This window comes from Andrographis paniculata, unplaced genomic scaffold (genome assembly GCF_009805555.1).
Source record: "Andrographis paniculata isolate CXL003 unplaced genomic scaffold, ASM980555v1 Contig51END, whole genome shotgun sequence".
Classification (NCBI taxonomy): Eukaryota; Viridiplantae; Streptophyta; class Magnoliopsida; order Lamiales; family Acanthaceae; genus Andrographis; species Andrographis paniculata.
Window position 1 is genome coordinate 1,736,936 of NW_026137586.1, and position 17,981 is coordinate 1,754,916.

At 30.4% G+C, this 17,981-nt stretch overlaps 3 protein-coding genes across 3 annotated transcripts; 2 read left to right on the forward strand and 1 right to left on the reverse strand.

Annotated features, from left to right (window-relative positions):
- The first annotated feature begins 679 nt into the window (after positions 1 to 679).
- Positions 680 to 4,933, forward strand: LOC127253637 (expansin-A4-like). Its single transcript, XM_051278301.1, has 3 exons — positions 680 to 884; positions 1,688 to 2,006; positions 4,396 to 4,933. The coding sequence occupies exons 1-3, from the start codon at positions 728 to 730 to the stop codon at positions 4,703 to 4,705; spliced, it is 786 nt and encodes a 261-aa protein (XP_051134258.1). The 5' UTR covers positions 680 to 727; the 3' UTR covers positions 4,706 to 4,933.
- A 3,159-nt stretch (positions 4,934 to 8,092) lies between these two features.
- LOC127253633 (membrane-associated 30 kDa protein, chloroplastic) lies at positions 8,093 to 14,093 on the reverse strand. The gene is made up of 11 exons (XM_051278299.1): positions 13,794 to 14,093; positions 12,394 to 12,518; positions 12,182 to 12,292; positions 11,455 to 11,519; positions 11,297 to 11,378; positions 10,805 to 10,879; positions 10,616 to 10,686; positions 10,453 to 10,535; positions 9,144 to 9,208; positions 8,700 to 8,774; positions 8,093 to 8,430 (listed from the first exon to the last, which is right to left on the reverse strand). The coding sequence occupies exons 1-11, from the start codon at positions 13,930 to 13,932 to the stop codon at positions 8,314 to 8,316; spliced, it is 1,008 nt and encodes a 335-aa protein (XP_051134256.1). The 5' UTR covers positions 13,933 to 14,093; the 3' UTR covers positions 8,093 to 8,313.
- A 599-nt stretch (positions 14,094 to 14,692) lies between these two features.
- LOC127253721 (40S ribosomal protein S21-2-like) lies at positions 14,693 to 16,496 on the forward strand. The gene is made up of 4 exons (XM_051278447.1): positions 14,693 to 14,793; positions 15,409 to 15,502; positions 15,647 to 15,779; positions 16,226 to 16,496. The coding sequence occupies exons 2-4, from the start codon at positions 15,453 to 15,455 to the stop codon at positions 16,286 to 16,288; spliced, it is 246 nt and encodes an 81-aa protein (XP_051134404.1). The 5' UTR covers positions 14,693 to 14,793; positions 15,409 to 15,452; the 3' UTR covers positions 16,289 to 16,496.
- Positions 16,497 to 17,981: the final 1,485 nt, after the last annotated feature.

Here is a 17,981-nt window from a genome sequence, read left to right on the forward strand (position 1 = left end):
AAAGGTAGAGTTTTAAATGGAAATAAAATATTTATTTATTAAGTATTGATATAAATAAAAAAGTTTTGAGTAAATTTTATATGATAAGCTATATGTTACAAAGCTAATTAAATTGATTAATATTTATTAAATATAATTTAAATAAATAAGTTTTATCAAATATAAAAATGTGTTATTTGTTACATAGAAAATATTTGATAATAAAATAATATACAATAGAAATTTTTGTAAAAGAAAAAATATTTATTTTATTCCACTTAATTTGTCCATTTTAACTTAACTACGGAGTTTGAGGTATTATGTAATTAATAAGTATATTAGTAAAAATAATTATAATTTAATAAAAATAATTATAAATTAAAATTAAAATAATTAAATAATTGAATTAAAATAAAAAATTTATAAATTATAAATTTTAAAATATAACTAAAATATATAATTATATTTACATAAAAAAAATAATAAATTATATTGGACAGATAAAAATAAAAAAAAATTGACAAATTAAATGTAACAATTTTTTTTTTTTTTCAAAAAATATAAATATGAAAAGTTTAGTGCAAAAGAAAAAGCAATTCCCGAAAGAGGACAACAGTTTTCACCAAAATCACAAGTCTGCCACTGAAGCCGTTCGTCCCTCCATAAGTAGGGCTCTTCCCTCCACCTTCCCTTCCCCATTTATTTTCCCGCTACCTTTAACTCACCTAAAATTAATTTCAGAAATTAAATGGCTTTTCTCGCACTAACAGTCTTCACCATTCTCTCAATTTTCTCACTCTACCCGCCGCCAGTCCTCGCCAGAATTCCGGGGGTTTATTCCGGCGGCGCCTGGGACACCGCCCACGCCACCTTCTACGGCGGCAGCGACGCCTCCGGCACCATGGGTATTTATTAAAAATATAATAATATTGTTATTATATTTTGTCTGTCTAATAGTCTCATTTTATTATTTTTGTCTATTTAATAATTTTAAAACAACATTCTTATTTCAATTTTTATAATTAATTTTCAATTTTTTTCACAATAATTATATATTTAAATATATTTTAGTTTTTAAAAAATACCTTTACCTCTATTGTCAATTAAATATAATGCTACTCTCTTTGTTCGGTTCAGAGGTCTCATTAAAAATATATTCATATTTGTATATTTTTTTGCACAAATATTATTACTCCCTTCATCCCGGTGCAAGGTTGTCGTTTAGCTTCTGTACATTAATTTTTAAAGATTAATATTATAATGGATTATAGTAAAAAAAACAAAAATACCTCTATTAGTATTATGTAATATAAAAGTAATTAAATTCGTGTAATATATTGTAAGTTGAAAAGGTATTTATTATGTTAGATAGATAGTACAATTATTAAATTAAAAAATAATAATCTTGTTTTGAAAAGTACAAAGATAAAAAATGACAACATTTCAACTGAACAGAGTGATTATAATATTATTTTAATATAGTAATAAAAATATGTTTATGATTTTTTTTTACTATGTTTTCGTATAATAATTAATATTTAAAAATTAATAATAAAAAAATAAATAAGATTTTAAAACAAAAGAAAGTAATACTTATTATTTAATACTTATTATTTTTTTTATTCTCGTGCTTATTTCAAATATGGTTGAGACGAAAGAGCATTAATTTATTAAAATGGTGGGGGTCTGAATGAATTAATGAATGCAGGCGGCGCGTGTGGGTACGGCAATCTGTACAGCCAAGGGTACGGCGTGAAGACGGCGGCGCTGAGCACGGCGCTGTTCAACAAGGGGCTGAGCTGCGGGGCGTGCTTTGAGATAAAGTGCGTGGACGACGGGCAGTGGTGCCACGCGGGCAGCCCGTCGATTATGGTGACGGCGACGAACTTCTGCCCGCCGAACTACGCCCTCCCGAACGACGACGGCGGGTGGTGCAATCCTCCGCGGCCGCACTTCGACCTCGCCATGCCCATGTTCCTCAAAATCGCTCAGTACCGCGCCGGAATCGTCCCCGTCACTTTCCGCAGGTCCGCCCTCCCCTCTCCTCTCCTATCAATTTTTTTTTTAAAAATTTTTTTACCAACTCCTTCAAGCTAAATTGTCTCATTTTGCGTATAATTAGTAAGTACTTCTTTGTTCACCAGAATTTAAGAAAATAAATATTTTATTAAAAAAATAAATAAAATTAAATAAACAGTATTTAAAGATCCAACACACAAAAAGTAAATGAAACTTTAAAGCAGAACGGATATAATATTATATATATATATATATAGTACTTCCTTTAGCATATCACACACATACAATTGGTTTAAGTACACATTTTCAAAATTATACAACAGTATTTAACACTAAGGGAGGATTTGATTTTGGATTTTGATTTTAAACATTAAAATTTATAATCGAAATATTGATTTGATGTGATATAAATATATATTGATGTGATATTTTGAATATAAAATTAGATTTTAGTGTAATAAAATAAATAAAAATTAGATATTTGATTCGATATTTTTAGAAAAAAAAAAATAAAATAAAATAAAATCAGACTTAAAATCTTAAAGGTAGACAAACAGTAAATTTTATTTAGAGTTTGAGGAAGCGGGTCAAATAATTACAATACTACCATTAATATTATGACAAAATTGATGTATAAAGTAGACATACCAACGGGTTACGACGGAAGGGTGTCTAATACATAAATTCTTCCTATTGTTTATTCAATTGAGGTTCTTACTTGTGGCCCCCACCTCCACGTTGAAATTCAATTCCATTCAGGTGGGTTGTTTGTCTCTATTTATTGAATTAAATACACATATATTTACATAAATAAATCAACGTACAAAATACTCCGTTTATGTGTATAAAAAAAATATTCTTCTAAAAAATTAATTATTTATTAATAACCACAAAAGTACCAACCATTTTGATTTGTATTTTAAATGAAACTTTTTGATTTTTTAATAAAAATAAAATAAAATATTATCTAAATCCAAAATTTAAAACTAAAATCAATCCACACGACTAGTTGTAGGCTGAGTTTTGAAAACTTTTTTTAACTAAAATAATTATTTACTATTCTCTTTATCTGGTTTCAAGTCTCATTTATTTTTTGCGTTATTGTACTTATAATTAAAAATATTTTTATATTTGTTTAATTGGTTAAACAAATGTTATTTTAATACTCCTTCCGTCATCCAATTGTGTGCTCATTTGACCGGGCATGGATTTTAAGAAAAATATGTAAAAATAAAATTTTTTAATTTTTTTGGTAAAAAAAAATGGTATTTTTTTACTAAAAAAGAAACGAGAATAAATTTGGATGACAATAAAATAAGGAAAGTAAGAATAGATTTGAACGACGGAGGAGGGAGAACTATTATAACACACTAATATAAGTATTTTAGTTTTTTTTTTCCCTTAATTTATACTATATTTTTATATAATAATTATTATTCAAATATTAACAAGAAAAAAATAAATGAAACTCTTATGATCGAACGGATGTAGTATAATACAAATAACTATTAATATGAATTTTTAAATATAATTAAAATTTTAATATCAGAGTACTATGTATTTTTATTATTATTAATAATAATAAAAATCTAAAAAGAAACACACACGACTCACCCAGTCACCCTTAAGGATCTATTTGTCTGGGGCTTTGACGTTTGGATTTGAATTTAAATAATAAAATTTTAAGAAAAAAAATATTGATGGATATTTTGGATGTAAATTAAATTTTAATATATTATATGAAAAGTAAAAAGTAAGTATTTTGATTAAATATTTTAAAAAAAACTTTTTTTTTGTGTGTGTGTGTGTGTGTGTAAATATCACAAATCCCTCTCAATTCTTCGAAAAAAACACACCCTTACTGAATTTAAAACTTAATTTGACATTTTGACAGAATTATTTCCCTAAAAACGTAACGACGTCGTTTAGAAAGGAGAACACCAATAGAAACCCGACACGTGTGGGCCAGTCAAACACCAGACCCTAGGCAATGGAAAATCACACGCCCCCATGCGCTGCCGTACTGCCACCCTGTCCTTAATTTTCGCATTCCGTTCACGCGCTTTCTTACTTTTTACTCTCGTCCCAGTTTACTGCTGTGTCTCATTTATACTCTTTTTTTTTTTCTTTTTTTTTAATCACATATTAATTTTTATATATTAATTTTTTTAATTTAAAATTTTATTTAATTTTAGTTAAATTAATTGATTATTTTAATTTAAATTTAAAATTATTTTTATTTATATATTTTTAATTATTTATTAATTATATCTCTTTTAAATTCATTTTCGTGTCTACACAAGACACAATAGTCAGAACGAAGATGGTATTTTTATTACCTCAAATTTTTAAATCCTTATAATTAATATTTATTTAAAAATAATAATTTTCCGGCAGGGTCGCATGCCGGAAGCAGGGAGGGATAAGGTTCACGGTGAACGGATTCCGGTACTTCAACCTGGTGCTGATAACGAACGTCGCCGGCGCCGGCGACATAGTGAGAGCAAGTGTAAAAGGGTCGAGGACAGGGTGGATGGGATTGAGCCGGAACTGGGGTCAGAACTGGCAGTCAAACTCGGTTTTGATTGGTCAGTCACTGTCGTTCAGGGTCACCGGCAGTGACCGGAGAACCTCCACGTCATGGAACATTGCCCCCGCCAGTTGGCAGTTCGGACAAACCTTTGTCGGGAAGAACTTCAGGGTCTGATGATGAGTTGATGGCGTCATTTCGTGCCCGCACGCGGCTGCCGGAAGATGTTTTTGTGGTCCCGCAGCTGAATTTGTTATATATGATATATAAAATATATATAAATATATATATATGTATTAGTGAATTGAGCGTGGGATTGATTGCGCGCTTTTGGATGTTTGTTGTAGCGGACAACAACTATCATTATTATTATTATGATGATTGAGTAAACTGTGTTTTTTTTTTTTTTTTAAATGATTTCTTAGATCATCGGCGATGGAAATACCTATTTTGGGTATTTTTATTATTTTTTATTATTAATATTATTTTTTTTATCTGTCATGTCAGCGAAAATATTTTTTTCTATTTTTTATTGGCAATAAAATATTCATCCTAATTTTTTAATAAATTTTTATTTTTATATTATATATATTATACTTTTATTATAGTTTTATTTTTAGTATTAATTATTTATTTAATTATTATATTATATTATTATTTGTCAATATTTTGATTTATTAAAAAATTATGGGAAAAAATTATATTATTTATTATTTAATTAAATTTAGTTTTAATTTATTTTTAAATTTTAATTTAATATCAAATTTGTATTTTTATTGTTATAATTATTATTGCTTAATTAAAAAATAAAATATAAAAATAATAATTAAATTTTTTGAAAAAAAATATTACATTATAATTATAATTATATTTTATTTAATAAATTAAATCAAATTTATTAATATTAATTTGTTCAATAGAATTATATACTAATTGTATTTATATATTTTAAAATTTAAATTGATAAAATATATTCAATATTGGTATGATTTTGTAGATTATAAAATATTATGAATTATAAAAAATTATAAAATTTAAATATAACAATAAATTTAATATAAATTTAAAAATTGATAATGTGGCGCATTAAGAGGAGATGCACCCGTTGCGGATGACCTTATTATTTTAGTCATTATAGCGAAATCTATTGCAAATTAGTTTTGTAAAAGATTTTTTTTTTGCATCTTCAGGCATTTGGCATCAAAGATATCTATGTGGTTTGTAAGAAGATACGGATGTTTAAGCGGTGAAGACTAAAAGTACAAAAAAATTTTATTTGCGAAAGGCTCTAGTTATAAAATTAAAATAAAAAACGAAATCAAATTACAAGATTAAAAAATATCAGTCTACCTAATTACTATTATTCTTATTATTTGTTGTAAATGGTCTAGCTCCACATAAGTATGATGATTTGTTTGTTTTGAGCTATGTTCAAATGGATTTAATTTTTGAATATGTTCAAAAGATCTCATATTATTTAAAGTTAAATGTTATATTATAATCAATGACACATTCGGTTGTAAAGGCAAGGCTCAAACAAAAATTAGCAGACAATTTAAGTAAAGGAACACACAACCATTGCACATACAAAAATTAGCAGACAATTTAAGTAAAGGAACACACAACCATTGCACATACAAAAAATTAGCAGATGGCTAAGTAAAGAATACAAATAAAGACTGTATTCAAATTTCAGTAGAAAACTCATGCACCGAATATAAACAACCGCTGCACAGCCCAAGAAAGCAGCAAACAACACAATTTCAGTTTTGGAAAAACAGACAGAAACCACAATTTCAAATCTTTAAGAAAAAATCATAAAACAAACTGCGATTTCGAGTTTTCGAAAGAAGCATCTGGTTAGTTACCTAAAACTCTGACACTACTTGTTGTTACTTAAGTCATAATCCAAACATAATATTTACAACATAATCAAACAAAGCACTGCAAAAACTTAAGAATCTTTTATATATACGAAAACAAGGAGCTCGGACTCAATTTATCCAAGTATAACAAACAAAATCAACTATCGCACACAACCGAACCCTAACCACACTAGCGAACTCAAAGGAAACGCAACCAACACACAGAATCGACTTCAAATCTATGGAAACATTGACGATTTATGCCTAACTTAATAGCAGACACATCGCACAATCAAAGTAGTCAGTCTCGTTCATCACGATTCTTCTCTCTAAAAAGCCCTAGGATTTAATAGTATTTAATGGAAAGTGGATACAATGTAGAATGTAAAACACTAAATTATCACTGCTTTTTTGAAGGATTTTAAAAAGTAGGTTAGAGTAATAATTATGAATAGTTGTGAAAAAGTAAAAATAATTTTGTTGTAAAATGAGAACCACGGTTACTAAATAAGAAAATAGGGCAATTATTTTAAAACAAACCAAAATAAAAAACAAGACAACTCTCCTGTAACGGAGAGAGTATATTTTTTGTTATTTCTTAAATGTTTTTAAATTCTCAAAATTCCATAAGGTTCTATATAAAAAGAGTAGTAGGATCTTTGCAAGAATCTAGGATTTGTTTTATTTGTGTTTATATTTGAATTTTAATTTAATAATATATGGAAAGGAATCATATACTTTTATTAAGAACTTGTGAGTTTTTATTGTAAATATATTTGTTTGATTTCCAAACCAAACAAACCCTAAGGCAGAAGATAATATTTATATAGTGTAGAATTCGAACTTTCTCTTTTGGATTTTGTTTAATGCTTTTCTCAATAAGGTGTGAATTTGAATGCAAAAGCTAGTGCTAATATTAGGCTTCACCTTTTTTGGGTGAATGCGTTTCTTTTTCTTTATTTTTATTTAAAAGAGAAAAGGAAAAGATTGGGGTAGTGTTTTTATTTTTTTCATGTTATTATTATTATTATTATAAATAAAAAATAAATATAATCTATAAATACAGCTGTGCTAAATAAACAATTAAACAAATTTGTTGAATGAAAAGATTCTACTTATTTTATTAAGTACTAATATTATAAAGATAATAAATATAAATATATTAATTTAATTTTGTAACAAATACTATTATCAAAAGGTAACACAAATGTTTATGCACCCAATTGACCCCCCACGGTGCATGTTACCACACGGAGCCATACGTCAGAAATTTTAACATTTTTATCATTTGACTTTATTTATTGTATGAGCAATGATATATTTATAATATAAATAAAAAAAATATTTTTTTCTAAAATAAAAAATATATACTTTTGAATGTAACGGACAAAAATGATTAAAAAAAAAAAAAATACTTAGAGTTGAAAAGGACGAAATATACTATACGAAAAGTAACATTATTGATTAGTCCTAAGCACCCTAACCAATCTAAACATAAAAAACTAACAACACTTGACAAATAAACATTCCCAATCAACAATAGCAACATTGCTCAGACATATTATCACATTTTTGCTAAATCATTCCTCATATAATCACTCAATTTTTTTTTGTTTTTTCTTAAAATAAAACTCTAAGTCATCGACAATCAGGAACTTGTAGAATAGCAAACAAATCCACACCAAGATCGAAAAGAGACTTTAACAAGACACCGAAGGCCTAAAAGCTTTATTTAACTGAAGATATAAAAGCTGATGTACAGAACTAACAGATGATCAATACCGGGATAGAGAATTCTTACCTGTTTATGAAGCGCGGGAAGGGAAACCTTTTCGGACAAAAATATAAAACATCAGAAGAATACATTATCCAATCCAAGTGCGATATATCAATCACTGCTAAAGTAAGAAGGGGCGAGTATTAATACTCCTTGGCCTTCTGTCTTAACAAGTTGAGTTCCTGCTCGATGTCCGGATCTTGAAACTTCATCGAGGAACTGGTTGATACTGCTGATCTCCCTTCCGGAAGCTCTCCTTTCTACCCACCATCGAGAACAATACAAAATAGTTTGTACTAAATTAGCCTTGTCCAATCATGTCGGATGTATAATCTTAGGTTGTACCAAGAGCAAAATACGGAAAAATAAAAAAACTATTTCGGTGTAATACAACCAAACAAGGTACAAGGAGCAACTCATTCATGCTTAGCATTCAAAATTCTGAATTTTACGGTTATATTTTTGTAATTTGGAATATTCGTGGCTTATGTACTTTAGAGAGGATCAATCAGAGAATTGAATAAAATACCTTGGAGCTTCCAGATAGCTCCTTCTTGAGGCTGGCAAGGTCATCGTCGACTGAAGAACTCTCCAATAAAGCAAACTGCACGAAAACGTTTGAGTTTTATATGATGAAGGTTCTATATCCTGTAGTTCATATAATCTATAAATTAATCACCAAAGGAAATGGATACAGATTCGCTACACATGCTTATAATTGATATGTCAAAAGGCATTGACGATCATGTGGAAAACTACATGTAGTAAGTGATTGACAAGAACCAGTTTAGGAATTGATGACGATTATGACAAAATCAGATGAGAGACGGGCAGGAGGTTCACTACTCTGAAAAGATCCAACCCTTTGTAGCATTATCTTGGCATGCATTGATACATTGTTAAGCTAATGGAAAATGAAAAAGGGGAAACTAGAAGATTGACGGGATTTCATTATTTAAGCTCGCGATATTACCTTTCCTTCTAGCTCGTCACTGCTTAGCTGATTAAGAGCATCTGCTTGAGATTCCATTGCCAAAACTGTTGAAAAGGAAAAAAAAGGTGAATCATTTAGGCAATGGTCCATTGTACCCTGTCTTGCATGACTTATCATATGATTCGAAAAGTGACAACAAGGACTCTGATGGAAATAATACATTCGAGAAAAACTAAAGGGTGCAACATGAACAAACTACGACCAGCAATTGCCAAACCAAGTATTGGAAAAAAAGAATCTGAGGCACAGATGCAAAAATTTCTACAGTATACCGAGCTTTGCAAAAACCCTTACAGATTTATCCAGACTTACATATCGCCTATATACCCACACCTAAAATACATGAATTACCTCAACACGCGATTATCTTTCAATCAATATACAAAAGTAATTGAATTTGTATTCGCTTCATTACTATTTGTCTAAAAAAGTGCACATGTGTTCTGCTACAAATAAAAGTAACTGTATTAATGGCTGAAATCAATATGCCAGCGTATTCATAATGCCTCCTCTAGCATCCTTTTACATATATTTAATCTAGATAAGTCGGCTGTATCTTCGGTATAGATTGCACTCAGATGACCCATATTTGGAAGATGTTAGTCGATCCATAACATATACACATTCCTCCTTTCACTACCAAAGCAATCCAAATTACAAACCCATCAAAGCCTACAATGTTCTGATTAATATTGTCCCAGCCCCAAGACCATCTTATTCAAAACTATGTTTTGCAAGACCAAAATCAACTACAAGAAAATTGAAAATAAATTTTCTTAGTTAGCCGAGAGCCAAGAAAAGAGACTGTCCAAGGGAATGCTAGGCAATTATAATTTCCACATATTACGTTGGGACAGACACATGGTCTATGAAGGACTTTCAGCCTGTCCAAGTAGGAGTGAAAAATGTCAATTTCAATTACATTCTTCTTTCAATGTTCATTAATTCGTTTAGGTGTACACATATGACATTTTCCAGTCTTAATCTTTCAAGTTATAATTGTCGTTCAACTATTTTTAGTTGATGAGTAATATGGGAATTGGAATGTCAGGTCAGAGAATGTATTCTAAACTATGTATTCAACAATACCTAAATTATCATAACGAAACTCTTCTATTATTATTATAATTATTATTCTTTAATATATGCGCCGATTGGTAAGGTGGTTGAGGTTGCAACATATCGAGACATAGCTTAAAGGATCATCAATTTAAACAGGGACTGACACTATCATAAACAGGAACAATAGCTAATATTTTCCAACAAAACACTTAGCAGATCGGCTTACCTTTTTCTTCCATCTTCTCAAAAGCCGAGAGAGCACTGCTAGTATTTACATTCCCCAACATCTCACTCACTTTTGTGGCAGTCCTAAAATAAATGACAAATATAGTCAACAAAAAAGCAGCTGTCCACCGTCAAGGGCAATAACAAAATATACAAGAACAAACTTTGCAGATTGTGCTCGTGCTTTAAGAGTATCTTTCTTAGATCTGGCTTCTTGTATTTTGCTTTCCAACAACTGCCAAGCCAGCGAGGTACAAAAACAAACAAATTAAATGGGTACCATTGATAGTAAGACAATTTCAAAAGACACTATTTAAATTCCAAAACAAAATGGGACTAGTATTGGAACCCACCCGTGTGTTGGATACAAGATTATCAACAACACTTTTTTGCTGCTCGAGCTGAGCCTTCAAAGCATTTGCATTGTCCTGCATAAAGTTTGAGTGTCAAAAATCAAGGGGGAAAAAATCCCACTTAACTTCTTACAATGAGCAGCTTATAGAATTTTAAATGAAAAATTCGCATTTTATTGAATAGAAAGCCAAGACATATTAATAGTATGTGAGTGATAGCCTCATAAATAGACCAACACTACAGTAGTATTAAGGCATTTATATAAAATAATGACATGTAAATATAAAGAGCTAGGTAAAAGTCTTTTTAAGTAAAAAATTTCCAAGCTTACAAAATTAGCTTGTTAGACTTTTGTATTAAAATTGACATCCATTTACCAATTAGATATTATGTGCAATGCATCAATCGGAAAACTTCCTGATTTTACGTGTAACTGAATTCATTATATATAAAGCATAAATATAATTCCATTTAAAGATAAATTTCCTTACAGCATAAGATTTCCTGCGCTTGAGAGCCTCACGAGCAAGGTCCTCATCACCCTTCCCAAGAGCGAGCTGTGCTCTGCGATACCTGCATTTAAAGTGAAGCTTAAGTGACAGCCACGACAAAGTTAAGTTGAGTTAATAACAGGTTTGATGTTACTCACCAATCTTCAGAAGCCTGTTGTGAAGCTTTGTATTTGTTTTCTAACTGCTTCTGCGAAGCCAATACCTACGAAGAGAAATAGATTATATCATGCAGCCATGCACTCTAACATTTTCTTATTCGTAGCAATCCATATCAATCATTCATCTTAGCCCTTGATCAAGCTTCAGCTAAATTCTCTCACCAGTCACTTTCCAAAGCAATCCACACAATATCAAAGTTCTCCTAAATCAATGTACAGCACAGAGAAACCATTTTATGACAAGCTTATTGCTTCATCACAAACCAAAAATTTAGGAAGATCATATTTAAGCTCCCGTATAAAGTATCATTTTCCTGCCTAGAAATGCGATCATCCATAGACTATGTACACTACAACATGCTCTGTTTTTTATCCATCTTTGATGTGCAAGTCTCAAGTACGGATTAAGAACCCAAATACATTTACGCTGATAGTATCTTGATGTCATCAATCAATAATGAGCTTTTAATTCCAAAGGATTGGTTGAACTGAGCAGATCCCTTTTATTCTAAAAATAATAGATATATATATTTTTCATTCACATGGCAACCGGAAATCTATACATTTAAGTTTGTAAAAACTGAAATATAATATATATATATATATATATAAAGATCAATAATGTGTAAAATATAAGTTTGAACGTGCCATTAAGTTACAGGAAGGGTACAATATGTAAAAAGAAGATATCACAATATAAACATACTTGTGCCGTGGCTTGACGCATCTTGATCAGATCATCATTCATTTCGAGAACAGTTTGCTCCAATATTTTCTCTGGGTCCTCAAACGTGCTTATGATCGCGTTCGCATATGACTAAACTTAAAAATAGAGAAAAAAACCAATTAAATCATGTTTAGTTAGTTAATCAACAAGGCTAATAGCTTGCAAAAGAATCCTAAGAATGCCATAAATACCTTGACAACCCTGGCAAACCTATCAAACAGATTCATTTGAGCACCAAGAGCATTCCTTCTGCAACCAATACATCTTGATCGAATAGAAAAAGAAAGTTGTAATCCAGCATATTTTGGGGCACCCACTGCAGAAAATTGACACTCTTAACATAAATACAGGAAGAAGAATTTGTATTTAACACAATTATAGCTGAAAAAAAAATAATAATTCAATAACTAAGTAAAAGTAAAAATAGCATAACATCATTGCACATATATAGGCTCTAAACTAAAAAATATACTCCATATATGTAAACTCTAAACTCATTACCATCAACTGAATGCTAAAGGTATTACCCAGTTTGGCTACGAAAAGTGTGCTCAAAATTTTTAAATACAGAGATTAAGAAAAATAGTATTTTAATGTTGTTTTTTAATCTTTTTAGTGGTAAAATTGAAACTTTTAGGGTGTGTTTGTTTGTGGGTTTTAGGTTTTGGGTTTGGATTTTTTAATAGTAAGAAATTGAATTTGAATAGTTGTGTGACGTGATATAAATAGAGGTTGATGTGATATTTTGAATGTAAAATAAATTTGTAATATAATATAAGAAAAGTAATTGTTTGATGTGATATTTTTTAGGGGAAAAAATAATCTGAATAGTTAAAATGTGTTAAAACCCACAAAAGAACACAACCTTATAGAGTCAATAATATAATTTTCGGATTAAAATAGGTTGAGTGTAAGATATATGTTAGTACATGAGCCACAATTGTGTAAATAGATGAAAGAACAATTGAACTTTATTGCTTAATAGGTATGAACACACTTTTAGAGGACAAACTAAAATGATAAAACGAGATACTTTTTTGTGGAGAGAGGGAGTATTATGTAAAACCAATCATATAGTTTTGCAGAAAGTGTCACAGCATACAGAACAACATCAACAATTTATAACTGAAAAGAAGCAAAATAAGCCAATATCGAACTTTTCGACCCACTATCAAGGATTCAAGGCAATCGGTAAAAGAATTAACATCAGAAATTCGAAAAATCTGCTCTTTCACCTAGACAATAAAGAATTGAAATTTGTAAACAATCCACAGTAATATCCGATCATATCATACTTTCTATCTGTGCAGTTTACACCAGGCCAGAAAACCTTTCTTCACATATCAATTAGAAGCTCTTCCACAGAGCACACCATGTAAAAACGAAGCTATCACGTTACAATCAACTCCAATTTAAAAAGAGAAAATCTATAAACAAAAAATTAAAAGCAGAAACAACCCTAAAACTACCATTTCGAACCGTTCTGAGAGGCGATAGATGGAAAGGGTTACATCTACAACTCAATTCGGTATTTCAGCTCAGTAACAGTAAAAGCACAGCACATTGACCAACAAGGCGTAGAATTACTTACCTCCATTGCCAAAGAAAGCTTGTCTGAAAGGCAGTGATTGCACAGAAATGGCCCCTCTATTGCACGTGGGAGCTGAGGGGGGGCCGGTCGAGGAAGCCATGCTAATCCCTCCCATGGAAGCTCTTACTGCCATAACCATCAACTACAAATCCCTAAACCTCTGCAAGAATAGTCGGCCAGAACCCCCGGAGGAGAAGGAACCGCCGGGAAATTGCTCGGAATGGGCGAAAGAGAAGGGAAGGGGTTCCCTTCCAAAGAAATTCTCAATTTGTTTGTTTGTGTTCTCTGTGGTTTGAAGGTTGAGGAAGGATTAGATTTCAGATTATTTTATTTTATTTTTTAAAAATAATATTATTTTCATTTTGTATATCTGTTTGTTGGGTCGAAATTGGAGTTTTAACGGCAAAGACATTTGGGCCCTTATATGGGCCAGGTTAAATTTCATTGGACCCATAGTATGGGCCAAAATCAATATTATTTATTTTTTCTCAATACAAATATATTAGTTTATATCGCAAAATATCACATTAAAATATTATTATAAAAAAATTAAATTTAATATTTATTTCAAATCAATTTTAAATTATAACTAAAGCAAATCCACGAGTATTGAACCATTAAAGTATTGGTGGAATAATACATTCATGTGTATTCTTAGTACTTTTCATTTTTATTTTTTTTTATAAAAGATAAAAATAAACATTATAATAATAAGGAAAAAAATTAAAAAAGAATTTGAAGGCAATCTATAATTCTAAGGTCATTTTATTATTAGAAAAAAGTTCATTTTACTTCTATACAAGGCCTTTCAGATGTATGTGGATTGATGGTAATAATAAGGTCGGCCCAAAACATTTTCAATTTATATTTTATTTTATTTTATTTTCGTAAACAATTGGCGATTTTATTTTATTTATTTCTAGGGTTTAGGAGTTGGTATAAACTCTGAAGCCGAAGCCGCCGCAAGTCCTCTGCAGCAGTAATCTCCATCTCCCTCCCGGTACGCATCTCTCTGCATCGATTACGAATATCTTCTCTTGTTGGATGATCAAATATGGCGTTTTTTGTTTGTTTTGGTTCTCTTGCTTTTCCCCTGAGAGTTGGTTGCGTTAATTTTATTCTAGTTTGTAATGATTCCTTTGTATGGAGTTGCGCATTGTGTGGCTGTGCGCAGAAGGTACTTCCTGAGATTAGCGATGAACTGAATTTGGACCACATCTTCGTGTTTTATTTGTGGATCCGCTGATAGTTTTGAGAATTAATTAAGTAATTCTTGGATAAGTCTAGCGAACGGAGTATAACATTATCGATGAATCGTTTGTTTTGGGAATATTTGGTTGAGTGTTAATGCGGCCCAGCCTTTTCGTTTAAAGGTTGTTGATTTATGTCCGGTTTGTCCTTGCTGTCGGGTGTGTTTACTTGTTATTTGGTTTTGTTTTGCGTTTGAACTTTTTGCAATTGAAAATATTGGTTGTATTTGGTGTTTTGTACAGTGTTGAATGTTGCGAAGAGGTTGTTTGAAACATTTTCTTATGGAATTCTTGAATAACTACATTTACCTTATTAATTGGATTTCAGTACTGTGAATTTGACAGCAAATATGTTATTGAATCAGGTGTTTTAACTCTGAATTTCTGAAAGAGAAAGGAGTCGGCAAAGATGCAGAATGAGGAGGGACAAAACATGGATCTCTATATCCCCAGGAAGTGGTATGTGTATTATATTTGTTTGTAATGCGACCTGTGATTTGGTTAATCCATATGATGAACATGGCATCAGACATTTCAGAAAACCATTTTCAATTCTTACAATGAGCTCATACCTGATTGTCTCTTATGTGTGCATTGTTGCAGCTCGGCCACAAATAGGCTGATCACCTCCAAGGATCATGCTTCTGTCCAGATCAATGTTGGGCATTTGGACGAGACTGGCCGATACACTGGCCAATTCTCCACCTTTGCTCTTTGTGGATTTATTCGTGCGCAGGTAATGTTACTTTGTGGTTATATTTCTCACCGATATCTAAGGCATTATCATTTTTATTTTTTATTTTTATGTTTTTATAATTTCAAATTATGCTTCTAAATTGATTTTCATATACTAGGGAGTTCATGCCTGGACAATATACGATTATTTTGATCAAGCAGTTTCTACAACTGAAAAGAGTTGTTTGTACAGAGTTCAGACCAAGAAAGAGTTATTTTTAGTTAATAACATAAAGGCCCTGTGGCTAGACATAAACTCTTGGAATTTAAATTTTATCATATAGTAGTTTAGTTCACAGCAGGGGATTCATTTATTGGATCTATTGATAAAGTATCATTTTATTTGCTGTGTTTGAGACTACCTAGATCTTGATTTTGTTGCTCAACTTTCTCACTGTGACTTCTAGTGGAGTGGCTTTTTATGGGATTTTCGATTTTATGTTGCAGGGTGATGCTGACAGTGCACTCGATAGGCTTTGGCAGAAAAAGAAAGCCGACACCAAACAGTAGAGTCCGTAACATCTCTTGAATTAATTGTGAGAGGTTTCATTTAGAACACTCTAGTTTATTCCTGGATTCAATGCTAATGCTAGATTGGGGATTCAAGACCATATTGAAGTTTTGAATATTCTTTTACTTTGTTGCTTTGAGTAAAATATTGACATTGGGAATTTTCAATTGGTGCCTTTTAATTATGAAATTGAATCAGATTATCAGATGTGATTTAATTATTTAAACTTGAGAAATTCTTGGACAGGTCTTGAATTTTAGATTAAGACAATTACACAGGGTAGTGTGTTTAACTTAATAACTAGGCTAGGCCTCGCAGCGAATAATCAATCTCACGAGTACGCCTGATTAGGATTCTGTGATCTTTGCTTTCTTGATCGCCGAAGGCTAGTGAAAAAGCTTACTAGGTCATTTTTATCGTGTTCGGCTCTAGTTTCTGGATAATTCAGGCATCTGGGGCTGCCCACTCTTTTAATTTCTTGCAATGATTTTCTGAAAGAATAAACTAGGCTCTGTTTTGATAAGAGATAGCATTTCGTACCGTACCAAAAATATTGGTCGATACTGATAACGTACCGAACTTTTCGGTATGACTAAAATACATACCGGTATCGTACCGAAAGTTTCAATATAACGAATTTTGGTATACCGAAATTTTCAGTACGGTACCGATATATACCGTTTATACCAAAAATTTCAATTTTTATACGATACTGGTATATACCGTTTATATCGAAAATTTTGATTTTGGTAGATACTAGTATATATATTATGAAAAAACCAATAAATTTTCAATAGTTTACGTATTTTTTTGTTATAATTTAAAAAAATATTAATAATTATTATTTATATTAATAATTAAATTATTTAATAAAAATAATATCGGTACAGTATCATACCGAAATATTGAATTTTTCGAAAATTTATACCGATATCGTACCGTATCAAAATTTTTAGTATTTTTAACACGATACGGCATAATAAATCGGTATTTCGGTATGTTCGGTAAATTTATCCCTTCCTAATTGTGATGGAAGTTTTCGAGTATTGAAAAATTTTTGGAATAGGAAAATGTTTGATATATAATAAGATGTGACGTTTCTTTGAATGAAGTTTTTAGAAATTTGTATGTTTAAAATTTGTGAGTAGTTGATGTGGATATAATGCTAAATTGCATAAAATTCACTTGTGGTTTTATGGAATTGCGCCAAATTTTTTGTACTTTTAAAATTGCGTCAAATTTCCTTATGATTTCATAAACTCTGCGTCTAACTCCTAAATATACTAAACTTCTAAAATTACAAATATATTTATTTTTCTTATATTTAACTTGAAAAATAATAAAAATAAACTTTTAAAATGGATTTAGAAATTGAGATTTGAAAATTTATTCGCAATTTGAACGCATTGGGGGTTAGTTTTATTGAGTCATGTATTTTTATTATATACAACACGTGTGTAATAAAGACATGTGTTGTTTGTTTGTAATTACATGTATGCTATATAAGAGTATATATGTGTTGTATTTGTATTATAATAATAATACAATGTGTTGTTTACAATAATACTGTGTACTGTTAAATAGCATACGATGTGCTTTTCAAATTCAATACTGTGGCTGCTACCTGTGTATATAAAAATATATATATATATATATATAGTGCTGGTATCGATTGTTTATTGACAGTTATGA

What these genes read in the sequence shown, in the direction of transcription:
- LOC127253637 (XM_051278301.1), top strand. Translation starts at nt 728, where the DNA reads ATGGCTTTTCTCGCACTAACAGTCTTCACCATTCTCTCAATTTTCTCA. An exon ending in CGACGCCTCCGGCACCATGG is followed by an intron (nt 885 to 1,687) that starts GTATTTATTAAA and finishes TAATGAATGCAG; the next exon opens with GCGGCGCGTGTGGGTACGGC. An exon ending in GTCCCCGTCACTTTCCGCAG is followed by an intron (nt 2,007 to 4,395) that starts GTCCGCCCTCCC and finishes ATTTTCCGGCAG; the next exon opens with GGTCGCATGCCGGAAGCAGG.
- LOC127253633 (XM_051278299.1), bottom strand. Translation starts at nt 13,932, where the DNA reads ATGGTTATGGCAGTAAGAGCTTCCATGGGAGGGATTAGCATGGCTTCC. An exon ending in GGTTTGCCAGGGTTGTCAAG is followed by an intron (nt 12,293 to 12,393) that starts GTATTTATGGCA and finishes TTTTAAGTTTAG; the next exon opens with TCATATGCGAACGCGATCAT. An exon ending in ATCTTGTATCCAACACACGG is followed by an intron (nt 10,687 to 10,804) that starts GTGGGTTCCAAT and finishes CTGGCTTGGCAG; the next exon opens with TTGTTGGAAAGCAAAATACA.
- LOC127253721 (XM_051278447.1), top strand. Translation starts at nt 15,453, where the DNA reads ATGCAGAATGAGGAGGGACAAAACATGGATCTCTATATCCCCAGGAAG. An exon ending in CTCTATATCCCCAGGAAGTG is followed by an intron (nt 15,503 to 15,646) that starts GTATGTGTATTA and finishes GCATTGTTGCAG; the next exon opens with CTCGGCCACAAATAGGCTGA. An exon ending in GTGGATTTATTCGTGCGCAG is followed by an intron (nt 15,780 to 16,225) that starts GTAATGTTACTT and finishes TTTATGTTGCAG; the next exon opens with GGTGATGCTGACAGTGCACT.